Genomic DNA, 20,981 nt, shown 5'->3' on the forward strand with positions numbered 1-20,981 from the left:
ATATTTGACTTCACTGCAGTCATTATGCGGCCCACGCAACAGAACTGGGCAAAGTATCTACTTATACCATGAGAAAAAGTATATACTACTGTTCAAATGTTTGATGTCAAAAGATTTTTCTGATAACTGAGGTGCATATTTGTACCAACCAATCGTATCTGATTGATGATACATTAACCTGAATCAACAAAAAGACAGCTAAAATGTCAGTATTCCCAGTATCAGACAAGGTATTCATGGCTGATAATAAGTGAGCAAAAACTGTTTTAACTACTTCTAATTGGTTTGCCTCCAATTTCAGGAAGGGTCAAAGTCAGGCTACACTGAGCCGCTCAGAGACAAGGAGACAAAGTATGCATTTGTTACAACATCACTTTCACCCCAGTTAACACTAACAGCATTCCAGGTGAGATTTGTGTTTGTGTTTATCAACCATAATGAGGGAAAACTGAGTACACACACGTTTTTCGAGTTAAAAAAATAAATTTGATTTTGAGATTCTGTTACTAATATCAATAACTAATAATCAACAGCTTGTTGTCACCGATACAGTAGCTGATACTTTCCCTTTACGTGATGAAAAATGGTCATACTAATCAAATAGGAATTGGTAAAAGCATCATAAAGTTCAGATAGTCATGTAATATATTGTTGAAAAGGTATCACTTAGACACTAAAAAAACAGTAAGACGTAAAGTAAAATAAGCAATTTATGAGTTCAAATATTGTGCTGTAATACCATTTTTGGTATCAGTAAAATTTAATTTAATTCATCCAGTAATTGCAAATATCTGCTGCCATTTCAAATACAATGTTCCTTTTTTTTACGTTGCACTTAATAACATTTTTTAATGAGTGCAGTTATAGTATTGTTCCCATCCGACAGTGTTTCATGCTTCTGCAAACTAATTTCTGCACTTATTGTTTGCACTGCGGCTTTCCTTGTCCAATTTTGCTTCGGTAGGAGTTTGTTCCACCAAAGAAAAAAGAAAGAACCATTTAAAACATATCTGGCTCTCGCACACAGCTTTTTACCCGAATGTGATCTTGTGATTCTAAGAAGATGTTTCTTAAATGAGCAGTAGACATCTTTCCTTCCTGTCTCCTTCTTGATGGTCAAAGTAAAAAAGTTATGTAACTTTCATGACCCTTGTCTGCAAAGGGAATCTTCAGTATAGTAAGCCGGTCAGATGGTCTAAAAGCATGTCAACTTCTCAAAAGTGAGAAGTGGGAAAGCTCAGAGAGGTCACAACAGGGGCACTGCTAAGGAAACCTCCTTGTATACCAGAGTGACAGTTTCACAAACCGACTTTTGCGGGGCAAGAGAGTCTCAGACACCAAATGTTATCCCGGAGCCAGTGTCCTGCTGTGAAAAACAACCTAAAATACAAAAGGAGTTTTTGAAGTGTCTGTCAGGCCATTGCTACCACCAAAAAAGAAGGGAAGTAAAACTAAACAGCTTCTTTTTCAGATCTTCTATACCACAGGGTGCAATATCAAGTGCTTTTTCACCCCTACTTCCCATTATGTCACCAAACTGACCAGACAAGGTCATTCTGCAATGCTCAGCTTGCTGTTACAACACTGCCAAATGGTATTTTTACCTCCACTGAGGAGGAAAAGCATTTCAGTAGTGCACCGCACCGCGAGTCACTCTCAGAGCTGAGAGGAAGCGCAGAGTAATACTGGAGTGGCCCTTCATTTTTTGCATTTTAAAATCCTTAATATACTCGAATGGGTTATAAAAAGAAAGCTCTTAAGCTTGTTCGACTAACACAATGATTCGTTTACAGCGAGCCACGTGCACTTAAGTACCATAGTAAAGCACTTTTTGGTTTTAATAAAACAATGCAACAAAACCTACCCTATTTGCCATCTACATTATTTCCTTTTTCAACTTCAGGGTAAACCAAGGAGAGAGAATTGTCCAAAAAAATTGTCTTAATAGCCTAACTGGTGCACACTTGAACTATAATAAAGCATTTGAAGGACCCTTGTTAAAGAAAACAAATCTATTCCCACAAGACGACTTTCTCACAACACTAGTACATATCTATGATTGCTACTTGAAAACAAAATTGTATTTGTGTGAAGAACTGTATATGATCTATTTTAATAATATTAGTACTATTATAAACTTTGCATTTTCTTTAGATATCATAAGATATCAATAAACAACAATTTTATTGCTAGTACATAATGTTGCAGTTTTCTTGTCTGTTGTATTGCCTCCCATTATAAACAATATCTACTTTGCATTATTACATAAGATATTAGGGCACAATGTCATATTCCAATTTATGTGTGTTCTCTAATCGCAATTCCAAACCTACTGTGAATAATATAAATGTTGACAGTATCCCAGACAACAGAGGAAAAGCCTGATTAACCACCCAAGAGAGCACAGCCCACCAGCAGAGTGGGAAAAATGGAGTGAGTACATCACATACATCGAATTCTCCCAGCTGAAGTCAATGCAGGCCTTGTGCCAAAGTCAAAAGTATCTGTCTGGTCATCATTCACACCAGTAGAACACAATTGGTACATTTATCCAATGCTAATAGTGAAGCTTTCAGTGCACCCACCACAACATATATCAAGGTGGCAGGGGTTTTACATAAAGCAGGATTATGCTAAAGTTTAGTTTCAGAGTTCTGTAAAAAGAGAAAAGTTGAGGAGGCGTCTAACTTTAAAAGTAGTACAGGGTTTAGAATTTACAACCGTAGGATCCAGAAGTTTTATTCACAGAGTTTAGAAATGTATTGTGCAGTCAACCCAAGAAACTTTTATTTTAAGACCTGAATACAGTGGCAATTAGTTAACTTCAAATGTCTGACCATCTAAAACGAATGATATTATTCAGGTAGCTAGCCAATCTGAATATTATACATTTTCTGCTACAAATTATTCAGGTAGCTAACCAGAGGTGGTAAAAGTACTCAAAAGTTATACTCGAGTGAAAGTATATATACCTAAATAAAAAAATACCCCAGTAAAAGTAGAAAGTCCTCCATTCAAACATCACTTGAGTAAAAGTACAAAAGTATCAGATTTAAAACGTACTCAAGTACCGAAAGTAAAAAGTAAATATTCAAATTAACTGTAAATATCAATAATTAAGCAGATAAAATCTTTTCGGACTGATATGCAACGCTTTAATTGAACAAATGATAAGATTAGATACTGCAATTAAGAATTTGTTAGATTTGCAATTAATAGGAGACAATGAAGCACCTTAACGCAGTATAGGGGTTAAACTTAAAATAGACATGTTCCATAACATTAGCTCCATAAAACAGATGAGGAGCAAGATACTATTAACTAATTCAACATTAATTCAAAAGCCATAACCACAATGACATATTACGTAACAATTAGTTAATAGTCATGTGCCTCAACAAGTAAAGTCATACTATAATTTTGCCAATTGTTATGATTAATGATGAATTAAACAGACAACTGAGAGTCGGAATGCATGGCTTTGAATAGCCTACATGAATTTACATTATTAGTTCATGTAATATGTTATTAGGGAATTAATGATGTTATATTTAATTAATAGCAATTCATATATTACTTAATCTATTAATCATAGAGAATGTTCATTAGTTGCTGATGCAGTAATCATTAATAAATGGTTTAGTTCTTCATTAGTAATACATTAACTCATGATTATCTGTGCATTAGTTAGGCATGAATTATAATAGTGCACCTGTATTGTAAAATGTTACTGATGTTTTTATAGTAAATTGTGTGCCGCAAAATAAAAAAGTTGGGGAAACACTGAGCTAACGTTAGTGTTGCAAACCTGACTTGTCAGCTTTTCCAAGTCTATACCCGACTGGATCATCCATGACCGACCAGACCGGTTTGGAAATCAAGTGTAATAAATACTTAATACTTGGAGCGGGCATGGGGAAATGTATTGGAGTAAAAAGTAAACTTTGCCTTTAATATTGTAGTGGAGTAAGAGTAAAAGTAGATGCAAATAAAATATACTCAAGTAAAGTACAGATCCCCCAAAAAAATAAATACTTAAGTAAAGTATCAAAGTATTTTTACTTGATTACTTACACCCCTGTAGCTAACTAACTTTAACTTGCACAGCAAAATTATTTTTAATTATTGCTTCACTATGAGTTTAACTAAGAGAAAAGTGACTTGTAGAATATTACATTTCATACAAATGTCCATTGTAGCATCCTCTGTGGCAAAGCTGTGAATTTTTTTCAGGGGTGCCTTTTTTGCTAGTTTCAGCCCAGTTATCATTTTCATGTCCAATTTTCATTTCGCTGGTTTGAGGCAACTGAAAACAACGTGCCATTGGCCAACCAAATACTGGTGTAATAGCGCAGTATTTTTGTGTTATTTAAAGGTGGGATAGGTAGGACTGATCTAAAACACTTTTGTCCAAATTTGTTTAAACTTTCTTTATATGTCAATACATAATTAAAATGTAAATACTCTGAAAAGGAGAGTATAAAAATCGAGTGACTCTAGACTTTTTAATCTGCAATAAACACCACTCATTGTTTTCGTTCGGGACGAAACGAAACGATGATTGGCTTGGGCGACTGACACTCTCTCTCACTACCATGGCGACAACCGCTTTCTCTACAGGATCTGCCCACATGCGCGCGCTCGTTTGATCTGAGCAGTTCAAGAGGCAAGAAACCAAGGCAAAATAATGGCATATGTAAAAGCTTGTACACCGCATCCAGGAACTTTTTTTTTTTAGAACCAAGTTAGCTTTAGCTACAACTAATAAACAATGCTTTCATCATGGAAACTCTTACATGCAAAACACAGTATATGTTATGAATCTTACACGAAATTCATCTTCATTACAGTATAACTGATGTTATTGGAAAAACATGATGCTACTCATTTTCTTTGCCTTATAAATATAACTAGCTCGTTACCAAATCAAACAAGAATATATTTTAAACTTTACCAGTATCAGTATTCTAGCTTAATAGTGAGTACTAAAAGACATCATATTTGTTTATATTCATACTGATAAAGTTTGATGTTATATTACATGTGATTCTGACATGATGTCACTACATGCACACTGCTCGTCTGAGGTAAATAATGCGTCTTCCAGCTGAGCGGCCGGTGAGGCGCATTCATGTGTTTTGGGGGCGTGGCTTTGGAAAAAGCCCAGAAGGGAGAAGGTGGAGTGAATGGAAATAATGAGCTGTCTTTAAAACAGTCGTGAGAGGTCTACAGACACTCAATTTTTATACTTTCTTTTTCAGAGTACTTACATTTTAATTATCTATTGATATATAAAGAAAGTTTAAACAAATTTGGAAAAAAATTTTTTTCAACCAATTCCTACCTATCCTACCTTTAAAGGGCGCATTAGTAATGTGCGCCTATAAGGTGGGTGCATCATGTGCGTACATTCTGCTTATAACACAAACAGGGACACGCAGCAGCACACAAACATTTTTAAATATTAATAATATGTTCAGTCTTACCACTTGCAAATTTCGCCATGTAAAGTGGCTTTAAAAGGGAATGGGAGCTGAGACTTTGATTGGTTTATTGCACTTTACGCCCAAAACACAGCCATGACTCATTATGAGACTAGATACAACCTTTTTGAACCATGCGCCTGGTACACCAACAATCATTAAACAAACAAAAGTAGATTCGGACACACCCTAAGTGCACCTGAGCCATGCGCTTCAGACTGTTAAAATTGGGCCTTTTATTTTAACCATTAAGTCAGTTGTCATTTAGCAGATAATCGAAAATAAACTAGGTATATTATTAAACTACATACAGTATACTTTCAGAAAACTTTTCAGGTTTCAAATCTAAAACCTTTTTGGTTACCAGTCAGAATGTTTAACCACCAGGCCACACCAAACACATGCTTTAAAGGAGAAAATTTGTTATTAAATAATATTTCCAACAAATTTGACCACAGTCCTATTATGGTTTTCTGGCAGTAAATGTCCATGTTTGTTGCCAGTAAGAACAAAGAAAAAATCCTGAGGTTTAAAGAAAAAGCACCCTGGTATTTTTGGAATAAAATATATACTTTCTCTTTAGGCCACCAAGACAATTCTCCATACTGAAGGATATGAAAGTTTCTGACATTTAACTTTACTTTCAAATTTGCTCATGAGTCATGTCTCACTTTGACACTCAACAAAGACGCAAAAGGAAACATTTATTGCTGTAAAGAGAACTATAATTACACACTCTGTGCACAACCATGATTGCTAAAGTGTTTGCACAGCCAGTGATGCTGTGAAACCTAGTCAAGCAGACTATCAGCACACACCTTTATAATGACCTCTCTTACGTTGTCTGGTAGCTGAAGACACACTGGCATACTTTAACGCATAGATATTTCCCACATTCACTGAGTGGCTCAAACGTATTATATATAAATTACATTAAAATGAAAGTTAACACTTAAACCTAAGGCAGCATCTTAACCGGCATTCAAGATTAAAATGCATTTTGCATATCACACCATAGCGCTCTTCACATGTTATACAGGAAACACTTAACTCACAATTTATTCCAATAGCGTTTGACATTAGCAAGCATGTCACTAAGTTATAAGTGCAATACTCTTACGTGCAATCAAAACGCATAGCTCAGAGAAATATGGGACAAACTTCAAGCGAAATCCAAGAAATGATGTGACGTCATTTCGCACGAAATCAGACGGAAACGAAGTTAATTTCAGGAGTTTGAAAAAGCCTGCCGAAGCGAACTTCCAAGAAAAGCTTCCTTTTGGTATCGCCTTCTATACAAAATAGACGAGTGTTTCTTAGATTGAGACTGTTTGCCGTAACGCCTTTTTTGCATCAAACCAAGAGTGTACCTATAATTCCCTAAAATATAAGGTAGACAGACATTAGATTACTAGGTTTTGTAACAACGATAAGGTATATAATCTTTCCACTACGTAAACTGCTTATTCATTCTAAGACAGTAAAATCCATTCAACAAGACAAAAATAACTCTAATACTCATAACTCATGCTCATCTACCACAGGACACACTTGTGTAACACCCATAAAAATCAATATGCCACCCTTATGAATACTTGCTTTTATGACCTAACTATATGCCGATAACTTAAACTCATATTTCTTCATGGGAACGTGGTTAACCAGAAAGACGACTCCTCAGAGTACATCTGGTAATCTTCCATCATAGGGAGGGTAGTTGTTACCCCCCACCTTCAAAGGAGGAGCTCAATAGCTCAAGGCTTAGGAACTGCAAAAACCATGTTTTTTCTGTCAACATGCCCCTACTGAGCATGGGTGATCGCTCCCTTTTTACAGCCGCCTGGACTCCAAACATGATCAATTAGGGATATTAGTTTGGATAATTAGTATTCCTGATGACTGCCAGTAAAAAGGGGCATTGGAAAGCAACACATTTTTATGCAATGCACATGATTCTGCGTTTCTAAAAAGAAGTAAAGTACTGACCGTTAAGGGTTGAAAAGGTTGAATTGCTCAATATCCCTCAATTCACTGAAGAACAGGAACATGCTTTGCCAGAAGTTGAGACCGATTTTTAGATTGTTTTCTTTTTAGCATCATGCATTTTTCTCTATTTTTCTTTATGTCTGGAAAGCTATCTGTTTGCACTCTTTCACAACAGAGTCCCAAGCCAATTTCCAGCGGCTTGTGGCAAGCCCCTGCCCCAGAACAAAGGCTGCTGTCTGAATCTGAAGTGGAAATTTCCACTGAGCCTTGAGCCTTGGCTATCCCAGTTGCACATTTGAAACTTAATATTACTACAAAACTAGAGGGCCTCCAGCTTCGTAAGGGGAGTGGTGTGGGTCCTGACAGTGTCTGTGCCAGGTCAGAGAGAATATGTGGTCACGAGTTTATTATTTCTTCTTACATATACTACCTAACACGATTTGATGGTCTTGCAGAACCATGTCAACAGTGGCAGTGAAAAATCACAACTATGCCAAGACAAGACCCTCCCTCCCCACCTTGTTTTAAAGGCTTCATCTCAGCATAGAGAATAATAGATACTATCAGACAGTGACTTCTAACATCAGCATAAACATGCATGTTTCTCATCAGTGTAATGAGTAAATATACTCTCACGATTTACCCCTATAGTCAATCCAAAATGACGGCGCTTCTTCCTGTTTGGCCCTTGTATTAAAATAAGTATTGGTTGACTGAATCGTATATTTTTGGATCGTATAACAAACATTCCCATTTGCGCCTGGTGTTTTAATCTGTCTCTTCACTATCAACCACTTCAGTCCAGATTTCCTCAAGGAGAAGGTCTGGGTGGGTAAATGTATGGGCTTTTACAGATCTTCCGATCTAATGGACAAAATGATCTCACTCAATTTACATATGAACACGACAGGAGATGACGGAAAAACACAGAGAGCCGCAGCTTTCGTTTCTGCTCTGACAGCCGCAAGAACTAGATAGGAAGGTGAGAGAACATTGTGCTTTGAATTGAGAGTTGTGAGTTGAATTTGGACAAGTTGAAGTTGCTCAAAGGCCCTCTTTACACCTTGTATTAAGATGCGTTTTCGAATCACACGTGGACATCGCTAAATCCAAGTTTGAATGTGGTCGAAAATGTGGTTTTGAGCTTGTCCACTTTCGACCACTTCCACTGGTTGTTGAAAAGGCACTAGACCGGATTGCTTTCGTAGCGTAGACACTCATGTGATCTAACTGTTCAAAAGGTGGAGTGTGGTTTACTCGAGGTATGTTTTGTATCATGCGTCATTCACTTTTGCTGCGGGGGGCACCGGTGTTGTGCGGAATTTTAACTCCCTGCCAAATGATTACCCCCCCCTAGTTGAGTCTGCTATCTGGTTGCCTTATCTTAACCCTAGCCACCCCAGCCACACCTAAACCAACCTATACTGTGGACTAGGGGTCGGTCAAAATATCGAGAGGGCAATATATCGTTGTCCTTCTCCATGCGATACGAGAACCGAAATATGCTGTCACCAAATATTGATATTTTAATTAATAAAATAAGGCACTCTAAATAGATTTCCCTGCTCCCAGTGTTGATACTTCATGACTCCTCGAGGTGGCGCTCAACACATTAATGAGGGAAACGTCAAAGGTGGGGTAAGTGTTATTTCAAAGCTCTGATTTTTCAAGACTCCAATAACAAACTTGTAGTCAATCAGCAGGTAAGGGAGGTCTTCATCGCATGGAGAAGTCTCTACTATTGGATGGTGAGAAGGGAGCGTGCTCAGTGCACATCATTATTCAAAACACAAGACACACATGACGGACATTAGCCGAGAACTAATATATGCTGGCTTTTCCTTGAATATGCTCGTGTGTCAAGTTCGCTTTTTTGTCCATTTGCGATCCTATTGTGGCTCACTTCTGCAATGATAAAAACCTGTTCATTTCCACACCGTTTGGAACATCTAAATCTCCTCGCTGTCTGTTTCAAGCGACTTGCAGCCCTTTTTAGTACATCGTTGTTGTGTAAACGTACCCTCAGTCGGGGAATAATCTGGTGGGGGTCAGAATTCGGCACACCATGGGAAACAATCGCGCTCGGACTCCAACCAGTGTGCCCAGTGTGAAAGTCATCTAATACAGTGTTTAATCCAGGGTAATGGTGCTACTCCAACAGCTAATTAATCAACTTTAGGCAGGAGCAGAGCTGCAGGTGAGGGATTAGACAGGACAGAGAAGACAAACCAAACCCATATGACTTTATTTCAACTAACACAAAAGGGAAAAGAATGTCCTTTTTCTGTTCCACAGAAGAAAGAATGTCATATGGGTGTGGAAACACATGAGGGTGAGTAAACGATGACAGAATTTTCATGTCGGGGTGAAAGGGAATACGCACTGCTGAGTTGACTAAGCACTGGAAGAGAAAATACGTTTATACGTCCAGAATAAATGCTGTACAGGCGAACAAATAGCTTATCTCGCAACAATTCTCCCCTAATGCTCTGCTCTGCTGAAAGTGCAAGCTGGCTTGTTCTCCGATAGATCTGACAGATCTGCAGTCGCTTTTTATGAGGGATTCGATGAACCTATATCAACTAAGAGGGCAAGTGTCCTGTCTTGTGAGCTTAAAAGGTAACATGAGATGGTACAAACAAGTTGTAGAAGTGACACCAGCAGCTGTTGCCCCTAATTTACCCTCTCAGACGACATCTCCCACAGGGCTATCTCATAAACAACTTTGTATTTTGTTTTGCCACAGTCTTTCAGTCTTATTTCTCATTTTCTTTTCATCATGTGGCCATGTAAATACATACACAAATATGCACACAATAACTCTTTGGTACAGTATCACTATTACAAAAGTATCTTTAGCTAGTGCTACAAAAATCAGCATTTCTAAAACAGCACAGGGTGATTTTCTTTCAAAGAGTCTATAAAAACACAGTTACCGGAAATACCGGAGCAACTGTTCATTAAAAAGACTTACAGGCTGTTGATACAAGACATTATTATGTAGGCGAGCGATCTCAGCCGAGTGATCGTTCACACAAGAGACAGTTTTATTCCTTTAGAATATATTGCTTAGACAATCTATAGAACTGCATTTCGGTGATCAATTGTCCTTAAATGACCAGACAACTCAGCTATCAAATATGTTGTAAAGCATTATGTTAACACTTACACTGGCAGATATATCATCTTTGTGGATTTTAGGCAGGATTCAGAATTCAGGAGCCTGTAAAACATGATGACTAATTCACATCTGTGTCTTTGAAAGTTATGTAATCTTTTTTTCTTTTCTTTTTTTTTAAACATAAAATAGTATTGAGGGGAACAAACATGCAAATCCAGCTGATGACGAATCGCTTCATTTATCCAGGATGCGTTTCCACATATATTCTACCTGAATAAAACAATTTCTGGACTTATCAATAGAAAGACATAATTAGGCTTGAAAATTAACAACACCAACCACAAATGACCAATGAGTCATGTCTGGAATGTGTAAAACTATTCATAAGCATCATGTACGAATCAAAGACTGGCCAATATGTGTTCAGCAGCTCATTTGCATGTTAAGTAGCCTCAAAGTTATATTAGCAAAGCTGAATATTTGTTAGTCATAAGCATACAGCAACATACAAGCATTTTGTACATCACAAAGCAAAAACATCGCAAATGATCAAATCTGTTTTAAACGTCAGCATGTTGAAACATTAATAAACTTGCTTGTATCTGAACGCAGGGTGAAAACAGGTGGATTTCGAGGGTCAACTTCCCATGAATAAACTGCTTTTAACAGTGAGTTGTGGGCAAATGTTTATATTTTTTTGAGAACTGCTCCACGTTAGGTCACACTGTTGACCTCTTCACCATAGGGGGCTGTTCTTTTCATTGTCTAGTACCAAGCAGCCAGGATGGCATAAGGCAAACTGACATCTCTGGACATTGTGCACAAAAACAAGTTCCTGATTAGTTCTTATTACATGCCGTACATGTCGTTCACCCTGAGAAACCTTTGGTTTGTTCTGATAGGGTCATGGACGTTTGAATTCAAACAAATGTTAATATGCTATAATTGTGCATGCTATACACTGTCAGAAAAAAAGGTACAGTGCTGTCACTGGGGCGGTATCCTAAAGGTACAACTTTGTATCTTACTCACTCCTACCTTGAAAGGTACATATCAGTACTTTAAGTGTGTATTAGTGCCATAAATGTACTTATTTGTACCTTTTTGGTATTGTACCTTAGGGTACCGCCTCAGTGACAGCAATGTAACTGAGTGCAATTTTCTGACAGTGTAGGACAGTAAATTGGCCTTTCATTTCGTAGATGTCACTGAATATAACTAAGATAACTATAACATTGACCCTGGACCACAAAACCAGTTATAAATTGCACGGGTACATTTGTGGCAATAGCAAATATCAAATATATAGTCAGAATTATAGATTTTTCTTTTATGCCAAAAAATCATTAGGATATTAAATAAAGACCATGTTCCATGGAGATATTTTGTGAATTTTCTACTATTAATACATCGTTATTATTAGTAATATGCATTGCCAAGGACTTTATTTGGACAACTTTAAAGGCGATTTTCTGAATAATTCAATATTTTTGCACCCTCAGATTCCAGATTTTCAAATATCTTGGCCAAATATTGTCCTAACAAACCAAACATCAACGGAAAGCTTATTTATTCAGCTTTTATATCTCAATATAAAAAAAATTAGGTCCAGGATCAGAAATATGTTCACCCCTAAAAAACTAAGCCTCAATATACAATTTTAACGTGTTTTTTCTAGTGTCGATGCAGCAAACAGTCTCCAGCGCTGGAGTTCATAATGAAGGGCACCGATTACTATTGTGTTTACATTGTGTAAAAGGAGCACGTGGGGAAAAAAACAGCTGGGGTCAGGCCAGCACGCGACTAGAACATTCTGCTCACGCGCTTTCGTTATTATCATTATGACGTCGAGAATGTTTGACAACACAAACGAATAAACGAGCATTCAGCTAAAGAGCGCTCGTCGCAGTGGCAGACTCTCACACAGCAGATAAAAAGCCTCGGTGCTGCGGAAATCCAAACGCAGACTCGCATTCGATTAGTTAAACCGTTGCTGGATGTATTAATCCGGTTATATTTGTATTCGTCTGATAGTAGGCGGTGTCTCTGTCATCTGAGACTATACGGATAAATCAAAGCTCTCTGCTTGTAGAAGCAAACCCATAAATGTCTAATTGTAATTAACATAAACATTATACGTCTATAGCCACCATTAAACACTTAGATAAACTTACATGAGCTCACTAGCCATTCTGCTATCGGCAACAGTAATAGGAAGTCAGATTCATTTCTGCGAATCGATTCGTTCGAACAGTTCGTTTTAAAAAATCAGTTAAAAACAAATCAGCGTTCTTTACGTTATGACGTAGCTAGTCGTCCGCGGTCCATCACGCTTTAAAGTATAAGCACATATTACTGTTTATTATGTATTTGTTACATTTTATTAATAGCCTACTGATAACACTAGTATTGTAAATTGGTGCACCATTGCATGTTGAATATAAATGCATGTTGCATTTCTATTTAACTATGTAGAAATTAAATGTAAAAACTGCACATGATGTAATAGGCGAAGTATTACATTATTGTAATAAAATATTTTTATTTTAAGAAAATCTAAATCCAGTACTAAACTATACGAACTGCAACAGTTTTAAATATACATGCAATTATTTTTTGTATTATTATTATTATTGGATTTTGTAGGCAGGGTAAGACTGGATTTCGATTTTTTAATTGTACTCTAAAGGAATTCAAATGCTTTGTGTTTATATAAATATATAATTAAAAGTCATGATTGACTGATTTATGGACGGTTGTTAGAAAAAGTTGTTAAAAATATATAATAAAAATATAAACTTAATAATAATCATTGCACAAATATTTAAATGTTGCATTTCCCAGGTAGGCTACTTTTAGACTGGATGTAGTTTTTTTTTTTTTTTTTTTTCAGTTATTGCAAATTAATTACATTTTTATAAAATTACATTGTGAGTTCAGTTGCTACAAACTGCTAATCTGAATTTCTAATATATTTTAATCTATTAACCGAAACGCTTATTCACACGTCGATAAGGTGCTTTTTTAAATAAAAAGCAAGGCTTTATGCACATTTTTTGAGTATTTTTTAAGCTTTTAAAGTAACTTTCATTATTATTATTTTTGCTTTATCTTTATCGCATATCTGATTATAAATGTTCGAACGAGGCGTTTCGCGCATCAATGAGTCGGCGAGTTGATTCAAGAGCAAACCGATTCAGTCCAATTCATGAACGGCTCAACCAAATCTTTTTAAGAGTCCGACTCAAAAGAACGAGGACATCGCTAAGCAGCAGGCTAACGGAGTCTGATACAAGACATCAGTTTTTGTTTCATCAGTTTATTTTAACCGTTAGTCTCGCGCTTCAATCAGTGCACTCGAGGAATACGTTATGCCAAGGAAGAATGTCTGTTTATAATAGTGCAACAGCCACATGACTGTAATTTGCTCATGTGGTGTAGTGTTATGGACTTACCAGCCGTTTCTCCGCCACTCCTCCCTCCTGCTCGATCTCAGACCCAAACAGATGAAAAGAGCTCAAATGCAGCGCCTCCGCAGTGTAATTCAGCTCCAACCTTTTTCTAACAACCGACCATAAATCAGTCAACCACGACTTTTAATCTGCAGCAATTCTAGCGCGATATTTACAAATCAATAATCATATAAACACAAGCATCGTAGGTTGTAAATTCACAGATGCTTGTAAAACACACCCTAAAATCGCTTGAGAATGTAGTGAAGTGTGTGCGCTCCTGATACGTCTGCATGGGCTGGTAGATTGAGATTTTTGGTGGTATATGTGAACTCTGCACGTAGCTCACGACACGAGCAGGTCCCTCCTCCTTCATCACAGAGAGAGGGGAGTCCAGTCAGTGTGTGCGGGGTGGGGAGGGAGGGAGGGATGATGCGGATGCTTTCAGAGAGGTGGGGAGGGGTAGATGCGTACGTAATCCTGCTGTATCTCCTTACATAGAGTAGCCATAGGCTACGGACGTTTTTTTTTTTTTTATGACGACAAAAAAATTCCAAGTCATGTTTTTATGTTAAATCTTATAATATCTCTTAGGAAATTCTACATACGCAAATGTAAAAGGTCCGAAAGGATGCCCACTATTACGAACACATGAAGATTTATTTGGAAACCTTACAAGGATTTTTTTAAAACCGCAAAGCAATGAAAATATGGATATTTGCGAATAATTAAATTCCTCTTCTTTATTTTTTATTATAGGCTACACTTTTCTGTTCATTTTTTCTTCCTCTATAATATGCGATTGAGTTGTCCTTAATGTTCATGTCAGAGCTGATGTTAAAATGTTAATGTTTTATGATGCTATGGAATTCATTAAAGGATATGTGAAACATTTGTTTCTTCTGGAGAAAAAAAAAAAAAAAAACTGTATGGACATATCCTCCTGTGATTCAGCAAGTCCTGTTTGTCCAGTGTAGTTGTACATATTTTATATATATATATATATATATATATATATATATATATATATATATATATATATATATATATATATATATATATATATATATATATATATATATATATATATATAATGCATATAATATAATATAATATAATATATAACACCCACAACCCTACATTTGAATAAGTAGTATGGACAATAAATAATAATATAATGTATTGCAATATAATATATATTATAATAACTTAATACACTCACAAGTAGTAACCAAAGTAGCTTTGTGTGTGTGTGTGTGTGTGTGTGTGTGTGTGTGTGTGTGTGTGTGTGTGTGTGTGTGTGTGTATATATATATATATATATATACGTGGGTGTGGGTGTGTGTGTGTGTTCTTGTTTATATTACATTATGAGGACCAAATGTCCCCATAAGGATAGTAAAACCTGAGATCACCTACATTGTGGGAACCAGCAGTCCCCACTTTTCAAAAGGCTTATAAATCATAAAGGATGAGTTTTTTAGAGAAAGTAAACATGCAGAATGTTTCCTGTGATGGGTAGGTTTAGGGGCAGGGGCAGTGTAGGGGGATAGAAAATACGGTTTGTACAGTATAAAAACCATTACGTCTATGGAGAGTCCCCACAAAGATAGTGAACCAGTGTGTGTGTGTGTGTGTGTGTGTGTGTGTGTGTGTGTGTGTGTGTGTGTGTGTATAATCTTATCAGTCTATATCATACATATATACATACATTATACATATAATATATATATATAGATATACACACACACACCTAAAGGATTATTAGGAACACCATACTAATACTGTGTTTGACCCCCTTTCACCTTCAGAACTGCCTTAATTCTTTGTGGTATTGATTCAACAAGGTGTTGAAAGCATTCTTTAGAAATGTTGGCCCATATTGATAGGATATCATCTTGCAGTTAAAGGAGATTTGTGGGATGCACATCCAGGGCACGAAGCTCCTGTTCCATCACATCCCAAAGATGCTCTATTGGGTTGAGATCTGGTTACTGTGGGGGCCATTTTAGTACAGTGAACTCATTGTCATGTTCAAGAAACCAGTTTGAAATGATTCAAGCTTTGTGACATGGTGCATTATCCTGCTGGAAGTAGCCATCAGAGGATGGATACATGGTGGTCATAAAGGGATGGACATGGTCAGAAACAATGCTCAGGTAGGCCGTGGCATTTAAACAATCACCAATTGGCACTAAGGGGCCTAAAGTGTGCCAAGAAAACATCCACCACACCATTACACCACCAGCAGCAGCCTGCACAGTGGTACCAAGGCATGATGGATCCGTGTTCTCATTCTGTTTACGCCAAATTCTGACTCGACCATCTGAATGTCTAAACAGAAATCGAGACTCATCAGACCAGGGAACATTTTTCAGGCAACATGGTCTTCAACTGTACAATTTGTGAGCTTGTGCAAATTGTAGCCTCTTGTTCTTATTTGTAAAATATAATACTATATTAATAACATAATAAATTCAACCCAAGCAGTTTGGAGAATGTATAATATAATATAATGTAATATAATATAATGTAATATAATATAATATAATATAATATAATATAATATAATATAATATAATATAATATAATATAATATAATATAATTTTTCTTTGTATTTTTAATTAACATGAAAATGTTTGGCAATTAAATATGAAAGTAGCAATCATATTTGATGAATCTAGGGCGAATCCGTGCCCATTGCAAACCCTTTTGGATTTAACCATCTCTGGAAAGCAGTGAGTGGGCACACTTGGTTGAGACACAGCCTATGTGCGTGTGCCAGTGCATGCCAATGAGGTGCCACTGACAGACACATATTGTACCAGAGCCAACTGAGCGGAATCATGGGAACCCATGAATAGCTGCCTGGGGGTGGGTCGAGAGACCAGGATGGCAGCGCTTACAAAGCCCTATTGAGGCCGACACACCGGGCGCTAGACTGGCACTGAATCAAGTGACATGTGGGGTAATAAAGGGTGCAAGGAGGCAGGAAGCATTATCTTTGGTACAGGCCAATGATATAGAATGGAGTATTACACATGGAATATTAAAGGCCTATGGTATCGAGACATTGAAAATTATTTGGCAAAAATTATTATTTGATAAAATAATTATTAAAAATTATTTGGCAAAAAAGGCAAACTACAAGCACATGTTTTAGAAAAATGAAACAGACAAAAATGATATATAGTCTATCATACATTGATTGCAACATAATCAGTTATTAATATTCTATTGGTCCTCTCTTTTTTTTGCATACATTCATAATTTCCTTTATGACAGCCTGGAAAATTATGTCCGTACAATTTGGCATGTTTCATTGTGCATTAATGTTAACAATGTTGCATCTCTATACCTCTGGAATGACGGTTAAAGTGATCTCTTTGACAACCACCACATGTAAACAAATCAATCTCTGCATAAAAACAGATATCATGTCATTTGATTAAATTGATGCTATTTTTCCTTTTCTTGATCCTAGTCATTGACCACATTATGATCACAGTACTTAAACATGTTCTAAAAGTATTGGTCATAATATGTTTTATCTAAATTATATATTATACGCTTGTCTTTTAATTATGACTTTGAGATTGAGGCGTTATAAATATTAGGCTTGTTGAGTGTTTCTCTTTCAAATGAGGTTATTAACATGTATTGAATCTCTCCAGTAGCCAAAAGGAATTCATTTCCTTGTTTGATCTGTTAATTAACATCTCCATTCAATGTGCAGAGATTAAATGTTTATGGACACATAAGTGCCGAGTTCTCGATGCGATTCAAATTACAAAATGTCCAAGCCCTTTAGCTGTGGCGTTGTTTTTTCACAGCTTGTGATTTGGAATATATCCCACACAATAGAGATGTCAGTCAAAGACTGATGAAGTTTACAGAAAAAGGATCCATTGACCTCTGACTCTCAGAATTCTAGGAAACCTTTGAAACATTTCTGCAATGCACTTCGCCTCAAATTGTGTAAAGAGGCCAACTGATGAAAGCATCCTCTTGATATATATATTTTTTCTCCATAAAAAGGATGTGAAGGTATAGTTATATGAATCATTTTTGAGCAAATGAACAGAGAACAGCACATTAGGAAGCTTAATCTATAGTCTCCATGGCCACCATAGAAGCTGCAATCAAAAGTTCAGGGGCAAAGCCGCTCGTAATTTGAATGAAGTCATTTTACTCTAATTTCTAGACTTAAGAATAAGTGTGATTCATAAAGGTTTCTAAGTGTTAGGTCTCAGCTCCAGAGTTAGGAGTAACAAGATGCCAGCAGAGAGGAGAAGACACACTTTCCAACGAAAATATAATGCACTGACCACACCAAACCTACAGTGGTGGCCAAAAGTGATGTGTGGAGGTTTGTTGTGTTTTTGATGTGTTTTTTTTTGTTTGTTTTTTTATTACGTTTTTAAACCATCAAAATATTAGGACAATGTTTTTTATACTTATATATGTTAAAATATGACGGAAGAACAAAACACTAGACATAGTGAAGATACTTATATGACAAAATTATTTGGCAAAAAAGGCAAACTACAAGTACATGTTTTAGAAAAATGAAACAGATAAAAATAATATATAGTCTATCATACATTGATTGCAACATAATCAGTTATTCATATTCTATTGGTCCTCTCTTGTTTTTGCATACATTCATAATTTCCTTTATGACAGCCTGGAAAATTATGTCCGTACAATTTGGCATGTTTCATTGTGCTAACATTAATGTTACCAATGTTGCATCTCTATCACTCTCCGTACTAAAACTATCCTGTAAATATAATGACTTAAGTTAAAAATCAACCATATTTACAGGATAGTTTTATTATGGAGAGTGATAGAGATGCAACATTGGTAACATTAATGTTATTCTTGTATTTAGCCTCCCTAAAGCCTTACTAATTGGTCACACTCATAATCATTGATGTTCAAATGTGACCATACACGGGAACTATTTTCCAATTAAATAAATGTTCTATATTTTAGTTCAATAATATTTATTGAATATTTTGAGGCGATCTCAATTAATGACCACTTAAAATATTTTTCTTCTAATATTTCTCTTTTTTATATTACAATGTGTGTAGTAATTAAGGTTAAAATAGAGAATTCCAATTCAAAGAGGTAAATTAGAATCATTTTGTGGCTAAAAAATAATAATGTTCATTTGTAATGCCATTACCCAGTAGGTGCCTTATGGCGCTTAATATACATGTATCTAATCTAGTTGCTCAAAAAATTATTGCATTCTTGCATTTTAACAAATATTTAGATATGATCAAACACAAAAATTTCTTTAAAAGTGACATTTTAAAACGCTATTAACTTGCATCCTAATATTTTTAATGAATAATGATACAACTTAAATAAGCACACACAAGTGAATATTAATGAATGCGAACACGTAATTTGACCCAAGAAACGTTTAAAATAGTGCTAAGACAAACAAATTTTTCCTTATTATGTACAGTAGGCTATATACTACATATAAATTGATACTGAATCAAGATCGAAATCGATATCAGTCAGCACTCAAAAATCAGTCTTAGACTTTACTGAAAGATGCTTTTAGCTTCTTTATAAAAGTATCCTACTCTTAGACAAGTCCTGCTTTTTACTAAGAATGTTTGACACTTCAGTCAAAGCTTAAGACTATTCTTAAGAGCATTTCTGAGAAGTGTTGCATACAGGCCCAAATCTAACTGCAAACCTACTTCTGAAGAGTATGTGTACGCCCCCTAGTGTTTACAAATGGCTAACACTCTTAGAATGTTACAGTCACTAGTTCAGGTTTCGGTAGCCTACTATGTACACTTTAGGAATATATATATATATATATATATATATATATATATATATATATATATATATATATATATATATATATATATATATATATATATATATATATATATATATATATATATATATATATATATATATATATATATATATATATATATATATATTACACATAAAACTTAAAAGACAAAATCCCATATCTCAATCTAGGTTTGTCATAGTATATTTTATATACTACCATTTAAATGTTTGTGGCTGGAAAGATTTCTAAATGTTTTTGATAAAAGTCTCTTCTGTACATATATAAAAAACAAAAATATTTTGAAGTAAAACAGTATTATATATAATATTAACAATATTATTATTATTATTATATTTCACAATATTTTAGTAACATTTCACAATATTACTGTTTTAAATTAAAAAATAAATAAAAATGTTAGGAATTTACTAAATAAAGTACCGTTTTTTTTACTTTAATATATTTTTTTTAAAGAGTAATTTTTTTCCTATCATTACGAAGTTGAATTTCCAGCAGCTATTACTGTAGACTTTTTCATATGATCCTTTAAATCATTCTAATATGAGAAATATTTCTTAAAGGTATAGTTCACTCAAAAAATGAAAATGTGATGTTTATCTGCTTACCCCCTGAGTATCCAAGATGTAGATGTCTTTGTTTCTTCAGTATAACACAAATTAAGATTTTTAACTCCAACCGTTGCAGTCTGCCATGCACGTGAATGGGTAACAATTCTATGAGAGTAAAAAAAAAAAAAAAAAAAAAGCATGCTTATGTTGATCTTGATGGTAATAACTTTAAGCAGAGAATCAGGTGCATGGCCACTCAAAGCGTCTTTATTGGCCTGGGGAAAATACACGGCCAAAAAGAATGATTAGAGGCAAAATAAACAGTTCAGAGTTCACAAGCATGTCAATACACACACTCATTTTATCACCACAAATAACATATCTGACTTGAATGACAGAGCTAGGAGATGACACACAAAAGCTGTAAACTTGTGTGTAGTATAAAAGTTTTGCACTTGAAAACAGTCCAAATTTAGTTATTAAGACAGGACGTTGATCAAAGCGGCTTACCAGCAACAAGAGTCATGACCATC

The 20,981-nt window shown here is 35.5% G+C and overlaps 1 protein-coding gene across 6 annotated transcripts in view; it reads right to left on the minus strand.

Moving 5' to 3' along the window:
• rnf24 (ring finger protein 24) overlaps positions 1–20,655 on the minus strand; it is a 46,919-nt gene extending 26,264 nt beyond the window's left edge. The window contains exons 1-3 of one of the 6 annotated variants that reach the window (XM_067441152.1): positions 14,284–14,392; positions 14,046–14,151; positions 10,639–10,692 (exon numbers count right to left, since the gene is read on the minus strand). In XM_067441152.1, the coding sequence (XP_067297253.1) occupies positions 10,639–10,655 (17 nt within the window). In that variant the 5' untranslated portion in view covers positions 10,656–10,692; positions 14,046–14,151; positions 14,284–14,392. Of the gene's footprint in view, positions 1–7,469; positions 7,621–10,638; positions 10,693–14,045; positions 14,393–20,505 lie in introns of those variants that run through there. The other 5 variants (XM_067441155.1, XM_067441156.1, XM_067441154.1 and 2 more) reach the window with 5 other exon arrangements.
• Positions 20,656–20,981: the final 326 nt, after the last annotated feature.

This window comes from Pseudorasbora parva, chromosome 4, assembly GCF_024679245.1.
Source record: "Pseudorasbora parva isolate DD20220531a chromosome 4, ASM2467924v1, whole genome shotgun sequence".
NCBI lineage: Eukaryota > Metazoa > Chordata > Actinopteri > Cypriniformes > Gobionidae > Pseudorasbora > Pseudorasbora parva.